Source organism: Nuphar pumila, chromosome 2 (genome assembly GCF_984573655.1).
Source record: "Nuphar pumila chromosome 2, dmNupPumi1.hap1.1, whole genome shotgun sequence".
Classification (NCBI taxonomy): domain Eukaryota; kingdom Viridiplantae; phylum Streptophyta; class Magnoliopsida; order Nymphaeales; family Nymphaeaceae; genus Nuphar; species Nuphar pumila.
The window spans coordinates 16,768,849-16,785,572 of record NC_143250.1 but is presented as its reverse complement, the minus strand read 5'-3'; the positions used below and the strand labels follow the sequence as shown (position 1 = coordinate 16,785,572).

The 16,724-nt window shown below is 41.1% G+C and overlaps 1 protein-coding gene across 1 annotated transcript; it reads right to left on the bottom strand.

Moving 5' to 3' along the window:
* Positions 1 to 1,048: 1,048 nt before the first annotated feature.
* On the bottom strand, positions 1,049 to 7,665 carry LOC149844894 (putative alpha-glucosidase Os06g0675700). The gene is made up of 6 exons (XM_089986485.1): positions 7,463 to 7,665; positions 5,275 to 5,978; positions 4,631 to 4,861; positions 3,842 to 4,084; positions 2,529 to 3,769; positions 1,049 to 1,384 (listed from the first exon to the last, which is right to left on the bottom strand). Exons 1-6 carry the CDS (start codon positions 7,663 to 7,665, stop codon positions 1,049 to 1,051), a joined length of 2,958 nt encoding a protein of 985 aa, XP_089842611.1.
* Between the last annotated feature and the right edge of the window lie 9,059 nt (positions 7,666 to 16,724).

The following is a 16,724-nucleotide window of genomic DNA, read 5'->3' as shown; positions in this document are numbered from 1 at the left end:
AGTTCTAAGTCATCAAATCTGGCTCTTGGAGATGGTGTAAAAGTTTGTATCAAAGCAAACAACATACCATGAAGGGATCTCAACTTTTCTATGATAATAAACTTGAAGAGATTCACCGGTATGCCGAAAGTGCATGGGCGATTGCCGAGTGAACTCACATCGAGTTATTTCAGCAAAGGCAAGAGAGTGTCAACAAAACCAATTACATAGAGTGCATTGAGAGAGTTGTAGTAGCCCTAGGAGATCGTCTAAACGCTCTCAAGTGAATGCATGGCACTAACTAGGTTGTCGGCTTCAATGGGGGCTGAAGGAGACACCTGATCAAACCAATACTTGTTTCTGAATCGCTCATCAAACCCAAAACGACCCCACCCGATTTAACAGGATTGACCATGTAGCTTCTCATACTTCCTAAACCGTTACCATCAAAGACTTTTGACCCTTACCACACCATAAAAATCAGGGTATAACTCCCCATACATGTCAACCATAGGTCCAAAGGGCCTAAAACCACATGCACGATTCTCTTGCTTAATTTCGCCAATCTTCAACTAGAGTACTCTTTTGTTGCCGGAACGGAGCTCCCTTTAGGCCCAAACTCCAAGATGTCAAATTTGGTTCTTGAGTAGGATGCAACAGAAACAGTTAAATTCGTGTATTACAATAGAATCATTAAAAACTCCTTTTTCCTTTCCTCTGGAGAAATAATATCATTTCGTTCACCGATGATAACCCAAGGAACCACTCCAAATTTCATCGATCCCACCTAAGTGACTTTGACCTCGAGACATTGGTCTAGGCTACCCACAACCTCAACAAAAATAATCAAAACTTCGAAAGTCACTTTGATCATGAGACAATATTGGCCTATGACAAACTCAATAAAAATTGTCTTCAAAGTCCCATAAATACAGGAAGCAGATCAGGTCATGCTGAACATGAGCGTTTTTGCTCATGCTGACATCGTGGCCATCAACGGCCCAGCCCCCTAATGTTCCACACTACCACTTTCATTAAGCAATCGTGGAAGGCTGCTGCATGTTCTCACTCATGCTCCATCTTCGAGTCCAATAACACTTCTGAAATTGTATGTTCTTTCATGGAACGAGCCAACTAACACTCGGTCATCAGCAGCCTTCCCTATATGAGACGTCTCTAGAGTGGAAATAGAAGACACAACTGAGAAAGCACTATCTTCTTGCCTATCCAGCTGTCCACCAGGATTTGACTTATTAGAGCTTCCAAAAATAAACAGATCTCGACTGGTCTCCGGCATCTCACCGGAAACCGGTGGCTGAACCACCATGTCTATAGCAGTATCATCGTTTACACCAGTTGGGTCTTCCATCTGTTGAGGTAATTCTTGATTTTCAACCTCCATATCCTGTCCAAGAATTGAGAATTTATACCCCTCTAACATCTGCTCTGTTTTCACAACTACTTCCTCCAGACCTTCTTGCTCTTAACCTGTTTTCATCCTTCATGATCATTAGATTTGCAACCAACAGGCTTTTTCGAGGCAATTGCTTCCCTCAGACAAGATCCTTCACGATGCAAAGCTGACCCACACAACAAACAAAACCTAATGAGCCTTTCATATTAATTCGAGATTTTGAACAAAAACTCGCTCGTTCTCTATCTCACTATACTTTGAGGATTACGAGGATGTAGGAATTTCAACACATTCTCGCGTACAAAACACGATCCGATGTCTTCGTGAACTCATTGCAAAGAGTCCTGTCACTAGTTTCCGCTGCTGCAATTTCATTATATTGGAAGGATCAATGTGCTTCTAATTTTATTTTAATGGAATAGAAAGTGGCACACTGTGTCGAGGCATTCATTGTCAATTAGGTATGATACGTTGGCTCTCTCTGAATTATAGGTTGTAGATGTTTAATATGAACATATCCCACAGTGGATAAGTTGATGCTCCGTTTCTTGCATATTTGTACTCGGTCTCAAGTGAATCTCAATTGCATTCTTTCCATCATTCACCAATTTTAGAATCTGATCTTGTAGCACTTGGACATATTCAATCTATTCTTAAGCCTGATGATTCCTATCATATCTTCTCAAGGTCTTGTCATTTGGGACTACCAAGTAACCTGTCCAGGAATGAATAATTGCCTTCTTTATATTGTTAATACTACAAAAACTTTCATGCCTGTGAGTATCTTGATCCTCCAACGGCACCAAGGTTAGGGAACCTAGGGTCTAAGCCTGGAAATGGCAGGCAGCCCATGGTATTGACTGGTGCAGCCATAATCGTTAGCAGATAGATCATGCCAAAGAATGCAAGATAAAGTCATATGACGAGGTAAAAAAAGAGACTGGGAATACCATATTTAGTAATAGAAAAATGTCACAACGGACTGCAGAAGACAATCAAAACTACAATACTCGGAAAAATTGTTGCATTGCATCAGAATGTGACATATACTGTCTTCTCCTTTCATGTCAAGCCCACCTCTAAGTGTAACTTAGATTCAGACTAATTGCATGCTCAACTCAAAGTTCTGTCCTACCAGCAGTGAGAGTCCAGTTATCTCAGCAACACCATTATTACCCTTTCTCCTCATTGTCACCTCAACTTTATACACGTCTACCCGCTCTCCATCAACCGTCACTTCCAATTGCTTAAAATGTGATCCAGGTTTCAATCCAACAACTACCACTGTTTGTATGATCCATTTCTGGCCCAAAGCATATGTTCCATTTTGCACTTCAGAAGAGAGTTTCACAATGTTCTCTTTTATCCCACCATTGAACTGCACAAAGGTCCAATTATCTCCTTTCCCCATCTCCAACTCTTCCCCATCATCCAAAAACAGCTCCCCTTGTGCCTCCTCAGCACTCCCCAATGCTACCACCAAGGTAAATGGTGTTTTCCTTGCCCCTGCTGTTGTTGCTGCAACTTCCTGCATTGGCAGTATGCTCCCTGCACACACATGCACATTCACCTTATCCATTGGGGCATCAAGTGTGATCGTCTGCCCACTCTCCACACTCAAACTTGTGTTGAGATCAAACATGTCAAACCAAGTCCCTCTAGGGAAATATGCATCAACATTCGTCTGTCCCTGCTTCAGCACTGGTGACACCATCACCCCTTTACCGATCAAGAACTGTGAGTCGATTCCATGAGTGTTGGTATCATTTGCAAAGGAGAAGAAGAGTGGGCGAGCGATCGGAGTCCCGTTTACATGAGCCTCAAACATGAGAGTGTAGTAGTATGGCAGCATCCTGTACCTGAGCCCCAGTGCCTGTTTTGCAGACTCAGTAACAGACTCCCACAAATACAGCTCATGCCTTTCTGCACTGATGCTATAATGGTTGCGAGAAAACGGATAGAACGCGCCGAGCTGAATCCATCGGTTGCAGAGTTCCTCATCAGTGTTGCCATTGAAGCCACATATGTCTGCTCCAACCATGGGCACCCCAAACAGACCGAAGCTGAGCATGCCCGGGATTGAGAAGGCAAGGTCATCCCAAGTGGCAGAGTTATCACCTGTCCAATGGGCAGCATGCACACCTGACCCCACAAAAGTAGACCGAGACAACACGAATGGCCTCTTCTGAGTGACATTGGCCAGGGCCAGCCGTGTGGCTCTGGCCTCAGTTAGGCCATAGAGTCCATGAGCATTGTACTCTAACACATTGCCATAATGCACTGTGCTAGGTGCAAGGGTTCGCTCACCAAGTGGGCGTCTCGACCCGGCAGCATTGATCTTGTAAGGTGGGTCGTCATAAATTGTGGTGTTAGAGTTGTCACAGACGAGGCAGCACTGTGTCTGAGCACCTGGGCGCGGGCAGGGGCCGTCGGGTGGGAGCTTGCAGGACTTGCCAGAGCAGAAGTTGGAAACCTCGTTCATGTCGATCCAGAGGCCGTCGAAAGGGATTAGTTCATGGAACTCCTGGATCTCGCGTTGCCAGTATGGGAGGGTTGCTGGGTTCATGAAGTCTGGGAAGTTGACTGGACCGGGCCAGACCTGAGCTAGATACGGCTGGCCGTTGCCTTTAATGTAGATATCAGCCTCCAGGCCACGAACGTATGTCTGATAGCTCTGGTTAACGTTGATCCCTGCATATGTACTCTTATAAAAAAAAATGCATGCATTCATGCATCTTCTTGTTCATATTACGTTCTACACAAGCTCAATATGAATCCTCTTATCGTCATCAGTATTTTTCTTACGACTCATCATCGACTTAAGATGTTGCTAGCCAAAGTTTTACAGCCGAAGGCTTAGAGCCAATCAGTTAAAACGTTTTATGTAAAGGGTCTAACATGAAAGTGACAGGGATAGGAGGAGCCACATATGCTGCTCATCTTACCCGAACGCTGTGTCCTATGCTTGTGCACTGTATATAAGTTGTGTGTGTGTGTGTGTGTGTGTGTGTGTGTGTGCACGCATGCCTGTGCTTGTGCATTTGAATTGATGTCTTTCTAGATGACTCCAGCTTGACTCAGCAGGATACAAGTAGGCTTGCTCCTGGAAGGAGGATGAACCATAAAGCTAAGTTGTGATTCCAGTGGACCATATGAGCCCTATACACCTATTGCGTTAGATCTGAAAGTCCATACGAGACAACAAGAGATCAATAAGAACTTAGATGGTTTGTTTACCTGGGTCCAGTATGATCACATACTTCTGTCCATTTTGGTGCAGTCGGTCTATGAAGGGCTTCATCTTGTCTGCCGGAAAGTTGACCGGATCCAATGTGAAATCTCTAAATTGGTCCATGTAGTCGATGTCACTCCACACCACTTCCAACGGGATTCCGGCTTTCGCATAGCCATCGACGACGCCCTCGAGATCCTCCACATTCTTGTAACCATACCGGCTTTGCTGAAAGCCTTTCACACACAAAGTTCAGGCTGATTAGTTGGGTGTTTTTCAACATTTGAGAATGTTATTTAAAGATTTATCCCTCAAAACAAAAAATGCTGGATCCAGATCATTGGTTTGACCAAATCCAATCCCTTTGCACCCTAAGGTCCGAATGTCAAAGCCCAGCATGGACTAGTCAAAGATGGCCTCTCATGACATGGCAATCCAGATTCTTTGACTTGGTCTTCAGTAACGGATGTGACTGGGTCTGATATAAGTGGATCTGGATTCAGCCATGACCTTCAATAGCTATTACCCACATGCATATGGATCTGGATCTGGACCTTCAAGAACCAACCGGCCATCTGGTTGGATCATGTCTATCCAGAAGCAGACCAATTAACACATCACACCTACTGATGAACGTAAAGGTTCTTACCAAATGACCAGTACGGCATAGGACCGGGCCGGCCGATGAGCTCGGTGTACTGCTGGACCACTCCGACAGGCGTATCGCCAGCGAAGAAGTAGAAGTCGAAGATCCCACCATTGATTTTGTAAGTGATCTGCGATGGACGGTAGATGACGTCCATGCCATTGCTGTTAAGCAGAAGCACCCCGTGGGTCCTACCGCTTGGGGCCCTAAGGTCAATGTAGAATGGGTGGGTCCCATACAGGTTCAGCCCAACGGCCGAGCTAGCAATGTCCGCGTTCCACAGAGTCAAGGTCAAGGAATCGCTTTGTCCGAGTCGAAACGATCTCAGTGTGTGCTCTCCGAGTCCGTAGATCGATGACGTATCGGACGGGAGAGAGGACGAGACGGCCAGGAATTGGTCCTTGAAGACGAGCCCAGTAATCGAACCATCCGGGTCACCTCTGGTATTACTGTTCGTGTCGAAGAGCGTCTCGCCCGAGGACTGTCTCATGATGGCAAAGTTGAACGGGTCCGAGTAGTAGAAGAAGATGAGATCCGAGTCCGGATTCGAAAGTGTACCATTAGGTGGCGGAGCGCTCCCGCCAGTCAAGTTCCGGACACCGGCGAATCGGGCTTGGGCCCCACGTGGGATGATATCCTGTGGGACCTCCCATCTGGGACGATCCGAGTCGGTTATCTTGACCCTCAACCTGGTGGGCGTCTCGTACCTGCAATCAAATTTTACCAAGAGGGTTTCAGACAACACCAAGAATGACCAGCAACTCCCCAAAAAGTTTGGATTTCAAACGGGTCGGGTTCACTCATATTCATTTAATCGGACTTTCTTGAATATAGATCAATATTTCTTGTCGGATTTGCATTTGGATCCATATCAAATTCTACTTGTGAGCAATGCCTACATGCATGTAAAACTCTTGTTTTCAGCCTCCGTTTCTTTTTCACCAGATCTAGTATTCCTATGAAAGATTCTGATCACTTCATCAAATCTTTGGATCCTTATTCGATTTGGGCCCGTTAACTAAATTTTGGATTTGGATTCGAATCACCCTTGATGCAACACATCTAACCTCTTTGGACCTCTACCAAAATGAAGCCCTAGAACCACTGTTAAAATCCGTGCAATGATTGGATAAAATTGTCTGAAAAGAGTGCACAGCAACACGTCAGCTGCACTTTTTGACACCAAAAAAGGCTGAAAAACAGATGAAAAAAGCGGAGAAAATTTTTCACAAGAAGACAATCGTGACCCTTCAATGGATAACATCACAACAATAATGAACCCACATACTTCAAAGAAAAAATAAATTAACATGATGGCAAAGCAAAGAAATTGAACTATGAAGAAGAAAATATGTGGAAAGAACTGAGTTAATGTGTCATAGTCATAAGGTCTGAGAAACTACTTGATGTTATATTAAGAAGTTATTAATGGCATACAAAGAAGGAAAGGAGCACGATATCAACAATCTTTACAAGATGACGAATTTGAAGATCAAACCATGCACCCAACGAAGCAACCAACAATGCAAAGTCTCTCTCTCTCTCTCTCTCTCTCTCTCTCTCTCTCTCTCTCTCTCTCTCTCTCTCTCTCTCTCTCTCTCTCTCTTCTCTTTTTTTTTTGAAGGAAACCAACAATTCAAAGTCACTTTAACACTTTATTTAAACAAAAAAGAAATAGAGGCTTGTAACTTTCCGATGATGGTGAGATGGAAATAATGGTGGTGGCGGTTGATGATACGACTGAACAAACAACTAAGTTGCTATTCTCAATATATCAAGTCAATATTGCATTGGGTAGTAGCGATGCAACTCAATAAAAACCTAAAACATCAACATGCAAAAAATCGACAGGCCATACTCTGTTATTTGATTCCATGCAGAGCATGCCCGCTTTGAAGGGAGGTCATTGCTTGTTGCACTGGTACAGTTTTGGGCTGCCAGTGAGGAATAACGACTTAGATGCCTTGTGAGTGAGAGGAGATCCAGTCCTCAGACCGAGTAGCTTGTAGGGTAAAATCCAATTGAAGTGTAGAAAAGCCAACAAAAAATAAAAATAAATAAAGAAAGAAAGAAAACCCATAATCTTCCTCTATCAATGCATGGCTAATAACCTTAAATCCCAACCAAAGATAAAAAAAAAGGCAAAAAAACAAAACATCAATGAGGGGTACGGTAGATATCAGGGAATTACCAGACGTTGAGGTCGAGATTCTGGATATCAGGCCCGTACTTATCGGATTTCTGGACCAGGGAGAGCTTGGCACTCATGTTCTTGTTATCAGGGCTGATGGCGACCGATTGGATGGTATACCCATACCCCAAAACATCACCTTTCACAGAGTGAAGTGCTGAAAAGATAAGCAGAAACAAGAACTCCACAAACCCACCCCCCATCTCTCTCTCTCTCTCTCTCTCTCTCTCTCTCTCTCTCTCTCTCTCTCTTGGAGAGCTCTTGATAGTGGGGAACCAGCATGGTGTTGAGGCCAATTTATAGAGCTTGACCTCCCCTCTGTGGTAACGCATCTAACCTGCACAGTATTTAATTTCTATCCATTTACCAGTCTGAGACCAAATTCTAATTTAGCCAAACGGTGGTTGGTTATGGACGTAGATGGGGTTTGGCATCAAAATAAGGAAAAAAAATTAAAATTTACGAATTGAGCAGTTACAGAAAAAAATGTACTCGATTGGTTTGTCTAAGGACACGAGCGTCCATAACCTTTTTGACTAAGGAATATTTTGCTCTCCTCAATCACATATTTATTATACAAGGCCCTTACTAAATTTTGATATTTGTAGAGAGGTAGAGAAATAACTCATTTTTCTATTGGCCTTGAGAATATTAGTATGAGGATTAAAATATTTATTATTTAAGGAAACTATGTAATAGACGTAGGGTTTGTAGCCCAAACAAGTAATTTTATTGAGCCAATGAAGAGTTCAACTAGCTAGTGTGCGAACTGGATTCAATATGGTAATTATGGAGCAAAAAGTGTGAAGGTTAGTTAGCTAGATGGTGTTAGAAAGCAGGCCCAAAAAAATTATCTATGATATTGCAACTTTTAAATTTGATTATGTGCAAAAAATCACCATTAAACATTGCAAAATTATACTTTCAACCATAGATACTGAAAGCACCAAGGGGATTGGATCACCCTTTTGAAATGAGAAACTACATGGTTACACAGAGAAGGAGCAAGGGTGAGCGTACTACTCATTTGTGGGAAATGTGCCTCCTATGCAGTGGGAAGCTCGTTTCTCATTCGCTTCCCAATTAAACGGTATTCTTCTTAATTAATACACAGGGTCCGGGTATGGTAATAAATTAGAAGACCCATCTGAAGGTCCGATTAATACATGGATCTGGGTATAATTTAAGAAGTTTTATACCAGACCCGGACCCGACCCGAGTTCCGATTAAGACCTGCAAATTTTCAATGTAAAAATGATTAAAAAAATGGTTTTACCAGGTATGGTCCGGGTTTGGTTCATGTAGTTCTTAATTTCTTATCAAGTCCGGGTATAGTTTTCTTATAGTGGACCCAAATAGCTAGGCCCGAGTCCAAACCGGATACCATACCCAAAAATCTGATCCAAGCCTGGTTCCACCTAGGTCCGACCCGTTGACACCCCTAATTCTACACCTTGATGGCTACAATGATTTCCACAAAATGAACTAGACAACCTACACAAGGCAAATTAACATCGTTTCAAGCCGACCCATATGTTTTTTTAAAAGGCTTATAATTTGAGGCTTTGGGGTTTTACATCTTTTATGATTTATGGACCTACTCGTTTGAAATCAACTCTTTGCTCATGAAAATTCAGCCAATTGGTTTTCTAATGATTATTCTGAAATATTGAAGAGCAATAACTATAATATGGTTGACTGGCAAATGTTTTAATAAAAGCTCTTTTGGGGATTTTTATTGGATTTAAATTTTTCAAAGGTCATTTAAAGGAAAGAAGGGAAAAATTAGGCCAATAGGTGACTAATTTTAACCATTATATTCTTTTATAGTAAAATAAGACCTTACAAATACAGTCCTCTGACGCGAGGCACCTATATAAACCAAAGGATCTATTAATTATAAAATTACACTTGTTATGTATATAGTTGCCATATGTATGCATTGAACGGGTCACGTGGTGATTTTATTTTGTTTGTTTAATTTTTTTTTTTTTAGAGTAATGAAAAAAATATATTGAGAAATAGACGATGAGATTGTCGATGTTGAGATATAGGTCAGACCCAGAGAAGGGATCCAAAGAATACATATAGCATTAGTCAATAATGACTGTTCTTACCAATCCAAGATATATCTAAATTGGGCAAATATGTCTTTGCGGAGAAGACGACATCGCCAAAGTAATAGATGCCAGATTTTTTCCGAAATGATCGGTTATTTCTTTCCTCCAAAAACGTGTCACCATGCCCAAATGATCCACCATTTTCACTCTCCTTTCACTACGAATCCGGTCCAAAGATCAAGTTCCTGACGCGAAAAGGCAGTACAACTATTAGGTGAAGGCTCGGCTATGCTCTTGTATGCATTTCTTGAAAAACTTGGCAGAACCAAAATAAAGGGGTGGCAGATTCAGCTTCTCTTTCATATAATGAGAATCTATAAGTCAAACAGATGCCCCTTTTTTGAAGACGATCATGAGTGTTTATTATCCCCATTAGTAAGGTCCAAGCAAAAAAAAATGAATCCTATCACAGGGACCCAAACTCCATGTAGTGTCACCGGGCCAAAGATCCATACCGGCCTCCATGCAAGCATGATAACAAGATGCCACTGAGAATGATCCTTAATTGGTAATGGTCCATTTAACTTGGGATGAGGCGGCATCCCAACCGCTACATCCTCGTTATCAAATAGCCAACTTTGTTAAGAAATTTTTATCTTTCTCATGTGTGAAACTCATGAAGTTCATGCAATATATGGCTCGGCTCGTCGGGTATTGCAAACTCTCATTTAAAAGAAGGTTTTCACATTTTTTTTTTCGAACATCACCAAGTTCACATAATCATATTTGTGAACATCCTATTATACTCAAACTTCAAAACTTCGCAAATACCTTACTAAGTTCGCATATATAATACAAAATTCGCATAAAAAATGTACGAACCTCCAGTTAACCTCACAAATTTTCTACTTAATCTGCATATACCTTATAAAGTTTGTATAATAATATTTTTAAACTTTTTATTAAATTGAACCTCGTAACTTCATAAAAAATAGACTAAAGTTACATATATGTAGCAATCAACACATATACTTTATGAAGATCACACTCCTAAATGATTGAGTATAAAATTTGATTGTTCGCACCTCAAGTCTATTTTTGCATAAACTAGGGTTCTTTGTGATCTCCAACCTGTTTTCCTCCAGCATTTTTTCATCGATTTATCGGTAGCACTTTATCCTTAAGTATTTCAAAATCATCGACGATAATTTTTTTTGGTAAGTACATCTTTAATGGCTAAACCAGTTATTTTTTCGATATCAAATCCATCTTGTTGCAAATAAAGGGTAGCACGAAGGATTATCCTATAATATTTTTTTTTAACCTTAAGATTGGTAAAGGGTGGTGAAGACAACGACTTGTCATCCATGGTACGTGCTATTGATGACGTTGATGCAGCCATTGTATCTCATCAAGTTACGAGCGGTCCCTCTACAAATAAGATCATTGAGAAGGAGGAGGAGGAAGTTAGAGCAAAGCACAAAAAAACTGTTAGCGGAGTAGAAACAGAGTTAGCTCTTGTACTAAATAAAATCTGCATGCAGAAGGATATTAATTATACGCTGGCCTTCTCAATAACTATAATATGGTTGACTGGCAAAATGCTCGAATAAAATCTCTTTTTATGATTTTATTAAAATTAAGATTTTCAAAGGTCATTTATAGGAAAGAAGGAAAAACAAAAAGCCCCATAGGTGACTAATTTTAACCATTATTCTTTGATAGTAAATGAAGACGTTACAAATACAGTCCTCTAACTCGAGGCACCTATACGAGCCAAAGCACCTGTTAATTATAAAATTACACTTGTTATGTATGAGGTTGCCATATGTATGCATTGAAAAGTGTAACGAGTCACGTGGTGCTTTTGTTTGGTTTATTCAAGTCCTTTAGTTTTTTTTAGTATTGAGAAATAGATAACAGAATAGACGATGAGATTGTCGATCCTGAGATATAAGTCAGACCAGAGAAGGGATCCGAAAAATACATCATAGCATTAGTCAAGAATGATTTGCTGATAATGAAAAGGCCCCGGCCTATTCTTACCAATCCAATATATATCTAAATTGGATCAATATGTCTTTGCCGAGAAGAAAGACATCGCCAAAGTAATGGATGCCAGATTTTCTTGCTTTCCCCGAAATAATCGGTTATTTCTTTCCTCCAAAACTAGCCACCACGCCGGAATGATCCACCATTTTCAGACTCTCCAGCACTTAAGTGAGTGCTTATAGGAATCCGGTCAAGAATGATTTGTTGATATTGAAAGGTTCCCAGCCTATTCTTACCAATCCAAGATATATCTAGCTAAATTCGGAAAATATGTCTTTTCCGAGAAAAAGACATTAATGGACGCTAGATTTTCTTCCTTTCGTCCAAACAATCAGTTATTTCTTTCCTCCAAAACATGCCACCACACCAAAATGATCCACCATTTCCTGACTCTCCTCTACTTAGGAGAGGGATGGCAGTGGACCGGAGCCGGTGTGGGTGTCAAGGTCTACACCCCGGCCCCGTCTCAAAATCCTTCCCTCCATCCTCACACGGGTTTTGATTTTAACCTCCATACCCGTTTCATGTCCTTCATCCCCGGTTCAAACGGGGCAAGGTGGGGCAGGGCCCCGTTTCCCTTCATTCTACTGCCATCCCTAAAGAAGGATCAGGAATGGGGCAGGGCGGGACAAGACGGGGAATGGAGACGGGAACAGGGCAGGGTGGAGAAAAGCGTAAGTCCTTCCCCGCCTTCATCCCCGCATGGGTTTTGATTTTAACCTCCATCTCCATTTCATGTCCTCCATCCCCGATCCAAACAGAGCAGAGTGGGGCCCTGTTTTCCCCTGTCCACTGCCATCCCTAAATCCGGTCCAAAGATTAAGTTAATAGAAGTAAGAAGACAGTACAACTATTAGGTGAATGCCCGGCCATGCTCTTGAAAAACTTGGCAGATTCAGCTTCTTTTTTTACATAATGAGAATCTATCAGCCAAACAGATGCCCATTTTTTTGAAGACGGTCATGAGTGTTTATTCTCCCCCATTAGTAAGGTCCAAGCAAAAAATTGAATCTTAGGAGAGGGACCCAATCCCCACGCAGTATAACCCAGCCAAAGATCCATACCGGCCTCCATGCAAGCATGATAACAATATGTCACTGAGAATGATCCTGAATTGGTAATGGTCCATTTAACTTGGGATGAGGTGGCGTCCCAAGATGTTGAACTTTGCAAGCCTTCTAACTAAGACCTCCCCTTTGCATTGAGCAAGTGACTCGATTTCAATTAACTAAAACTTTAGGACCATAACCATCCCATAAAAAACTCTTGAAAATGTGTATTAACCGTGCCTCTACATTCTTTGGCATATAAAACAACATCAAATGATTCCAAGGTAGGCAGTTAACAACATGACGAATCAAGGTAGCTTTACCCACCTTAGCCAAATATGGACCTGCCCAAGAATCAATCGTTGCTTGAACCTTTTTTTTTTTAAGGCAAGCTGGGGTTAGGCAGACTCCTACCAGTTATACAACTATACCATTGGGTTTTGAACCTGCAACATCCCACCACAAGGTGAAGTGCCCTAACACTACAAGAAAAATGTTAATTAGCGACAGAAATTTGCGATGGATTTTTTTCATCGCAAATTTGTGACGGATTAGCTAGAGAAAACTATCAGTCGCTAACATTCGAATGATTTGTAGAATTAGCGATGGAAAAAAATTTGTCGCTAATTAGCGATGAAAAAACTTTCATCACTAATCTGTCGCTACTTAGCGACGGATTCATGACAAAAAAATTATGTCTCAAACTCTGTCACAAATTAGCGGCGAAGAGATTTTCATCGTGAATCCGTCGCTAATAAGCGACGGCAGTTTTTCGTCACTAATTCTCAATACAAGAAAAACATTAATTAGCGACAAATTTACGATGGATAAATTCTGTTGCAAATTAGCGACAGAATTAGCGAAGAAATTTTTTTATCGCTAATTAGCGACGAAAAAATTCCCTTGCTAATTTTTTATTTAAACTGACCCATCTAAGGCGCAAAATTTTCCCCCTCTCTCCGTACAAAATTTAAATCGACCTCTCCATTGTTCGATTTAAACCGACTTCTTTGTGGAGGGCGACAAAGTTCGAACAACTTCTTCGTGGAGGGTGCAAAGCAGTTCGCTACGGCCGGGTTGATGCCATCGCTGATGAGGTCATTGACGCTGCAGAGGTTCTTCCGGCGACCGTTTCCTCGACCGTCGGTGAAGCATATCAAAGCATCTCTAGCCAAGTGGCAGGGGCAAGCAAAGCAGAAGCGGAAGAGCTGATACCGGAGGACGGCGACGAGGTAGAGCGATCGCTGGACAAAAGTTTCACGATGAAGTACGAGCTCAGGAAGGAGGTCAGAAGGGGACATTTCGGTCACACCTGCTTTGCTAGGGCTCATAAGGGTGAAATCAAAGGCCAACTCATCGTCGTGAAGATCATCTCAAAGGCAAAGGTATGCCTCCAATTTGGGGCTGCTGAGGTTTCCTTTAACACTGTGGCGGAAGAACACAAGAGAGTGCGCCTGTTCGGAGGTTCACTCTTCTGCGTTGTGCAGAAGACCCTGCAGTGGCGGGTCAGGCCGGACAAGCAGGGAACCAGGTCGGGAGGGCGTCAGAGAGTGCACCGATTCTGTGCAGAAGACCCCGCAGTGGCGGGTCGGGCTGCTCGGGTCTAAGACCCTGTGCAACGCCTGTGGGGTGCGGTACAAGTATGGCCTATTGCTGCCAGAATACCGCCCGACAGGGAGTAATTTTTTTTTTTATTTTTTTTTAAATTTAGCGACGGATAATGTCCATCGCAAAACCAAATATGTGCTTATTTAGCAACGGACTAGCGACGGATCATGTCTGTCGCTAATCTGTCACAAATTAGCGATGGAAGTAGCAACTAGCTAAGTTTTGTAGCTAATTAGCGACCAGAAATTTACGATGAACGCTATCCATCGCTAATTCGTCGCTAAACAGTTTAGTGACAGATTAGCGATGGATATCGTCTGTCGCTAATCCACAGTTTTCTTGTAGTGTAACAGATCCTACCAGATAAGTGGAGACCCGTTGGTATCCTTGCTTGAACCTTGTTTATGAGAGAAGTCCATATATCCTGATTGTCCTTTGGGTTGATGATTCTTAGACCCAAATAATCCATGGGCAACTAAGATGATCGGCATCCAAACATAATTTTAGCAAAGGCCACTTGACGTGCATCGAAATTAATGAGTACCAATACTCTTTGCTTAAGAGTCAATGGAATCCTGGTTTTAATGAATCCCTGCTCATTTGTGTGTATCAACATTTGATGAAAGGTTGACATGGCTCGACCATATATGTTATCCTCCTGCCTTTCCTTATCATCCAAACTATTGTGATCATTTGATGAGGCCACCAATGTTGGATGCATATATAGCTATAACATGCATCTTATCATGCTCCCTTAAACTCGAGTTGGGGTGAATCCACAGCCCGAGTTTGCTTTGTAACCAATCAAAATTAATCTGAGCAAGCACCTTGGTAAAGATATCAACTACTTGTTGGGAAGAAGGAACAAATTTGGTGATGAGACTTTCACGAGCCACCTTTTCCTGAACAAAATAAAAGTTGATCTCAACATGCTTCATGCGAGAGTGAAATGTCTATTTGCTAGTCACTTGAAGAGCTGAAAAATTATCACAAAATAGAATAGGTGGTTCAGATAAATATATCTCAATATTCTGAAGGATAAATGAGAACCATGTAAGTTCTATTGTTGTCAATGCTATTGTTTTATATTTAGCTTCAGCAATTGAATGAGTCAATCTATGTTGTTTTTTAGCACTCCATGATATGTTGTTGGCGCCTAAGAATTTGCAAAAACCTATGATAAATCTTCTGATTAGAGGGAATTTTGCCCAGTCCACATCATAAAAAGCATATAATTGAAGTGGAGTGTTAGCCAATAACTGAGTTTCATACTCCATAGTTTCATGAACATATCGTAAAATTCTTTTGTCCATTTGAAAATAAAACTCAATGAAACTTTGCATGAACTGACTAACATGATTTACACTCTATAAGATAGACATTCTAGTAAACATCAAATATTGTAATCCTCATACCAAACTTCGATACAAAGTACACTCACAAAAAAAAATCACTTTCTTTTGTGGGGCGCAAATTGAATGTCATAGGAGTGGAGACCGGTTTGGCACCTAGCATTTGAGCCGGATCCAATAAGGCATAAGTATACCAATTCTGGTTAAAAAATAAGTCGTAAAAGAAGCGATGAACCTCTATTCCCATAAAATAATGCAGATAGCTCAAATCTTTCATAGCAAACTCATTACTAACTTCGGTAACAAAATTATTCATCATAGAGAGATTATTCCCTATGAAAATTATATCACCTACATAAAGCAGAAAAAACATTATCCCTTGATTACTTTGGTAAATAAACAGAGATGAATTAGCAACACTAGAATAAAATCCCATAGAGAATAAAAATGTATCAAATTTGTCATACCAGACTCGTGGAGCTTGTTTCAAGCCATATAGGACTCTATTAAATTTGCACACAAAATCTGGTTTATACTTATCTTTGTACCCAAGTGGTTGATCAATATAGACATCTTGATTTAGGAACCCATGTAACATATAACTAAGTGATTTCCTAATTGTAGACAAAAGCAATTGTTAAAACAATTCTACTCGATGTAGGTTTTATAACAGGAGAGAAGGTTTTCACAAAATCAACCTAGGTATTTGATTGAACCCTTTAGCCACCAAACGAGCTTTAAGGCGTTCTAAACTTTCATCACTTTTAATTTTTGTCTTAAAAACCCATTTGCTCTCAATGACATTCATATTAGTAATTCGAGGAACCAAAACTCACGTATCATTTTGTCCTAATATTAACAATTCTTCTTCCATTGCTTGACACCAGCTTGAATTTTTCAATGCCTCATTAACCATTTTTTGTTCCAGTAGCACAATTAAAGCCAAAAAAAAAAATTGGGTTTGGTTTCACTATGCCTTCTTTTGACTGTGTGACTGTATGATGAATGTTTTGGGCATTTGACTCAACAACATCTGAATTTTCATATTGAAGAACATTTTTTTCATTTTGAGCATATGGTTCAAGAGAAACAAGATTTTAGTGACTCTCTTGGTCATAAAGGCTTTGATGATAATTTTGAA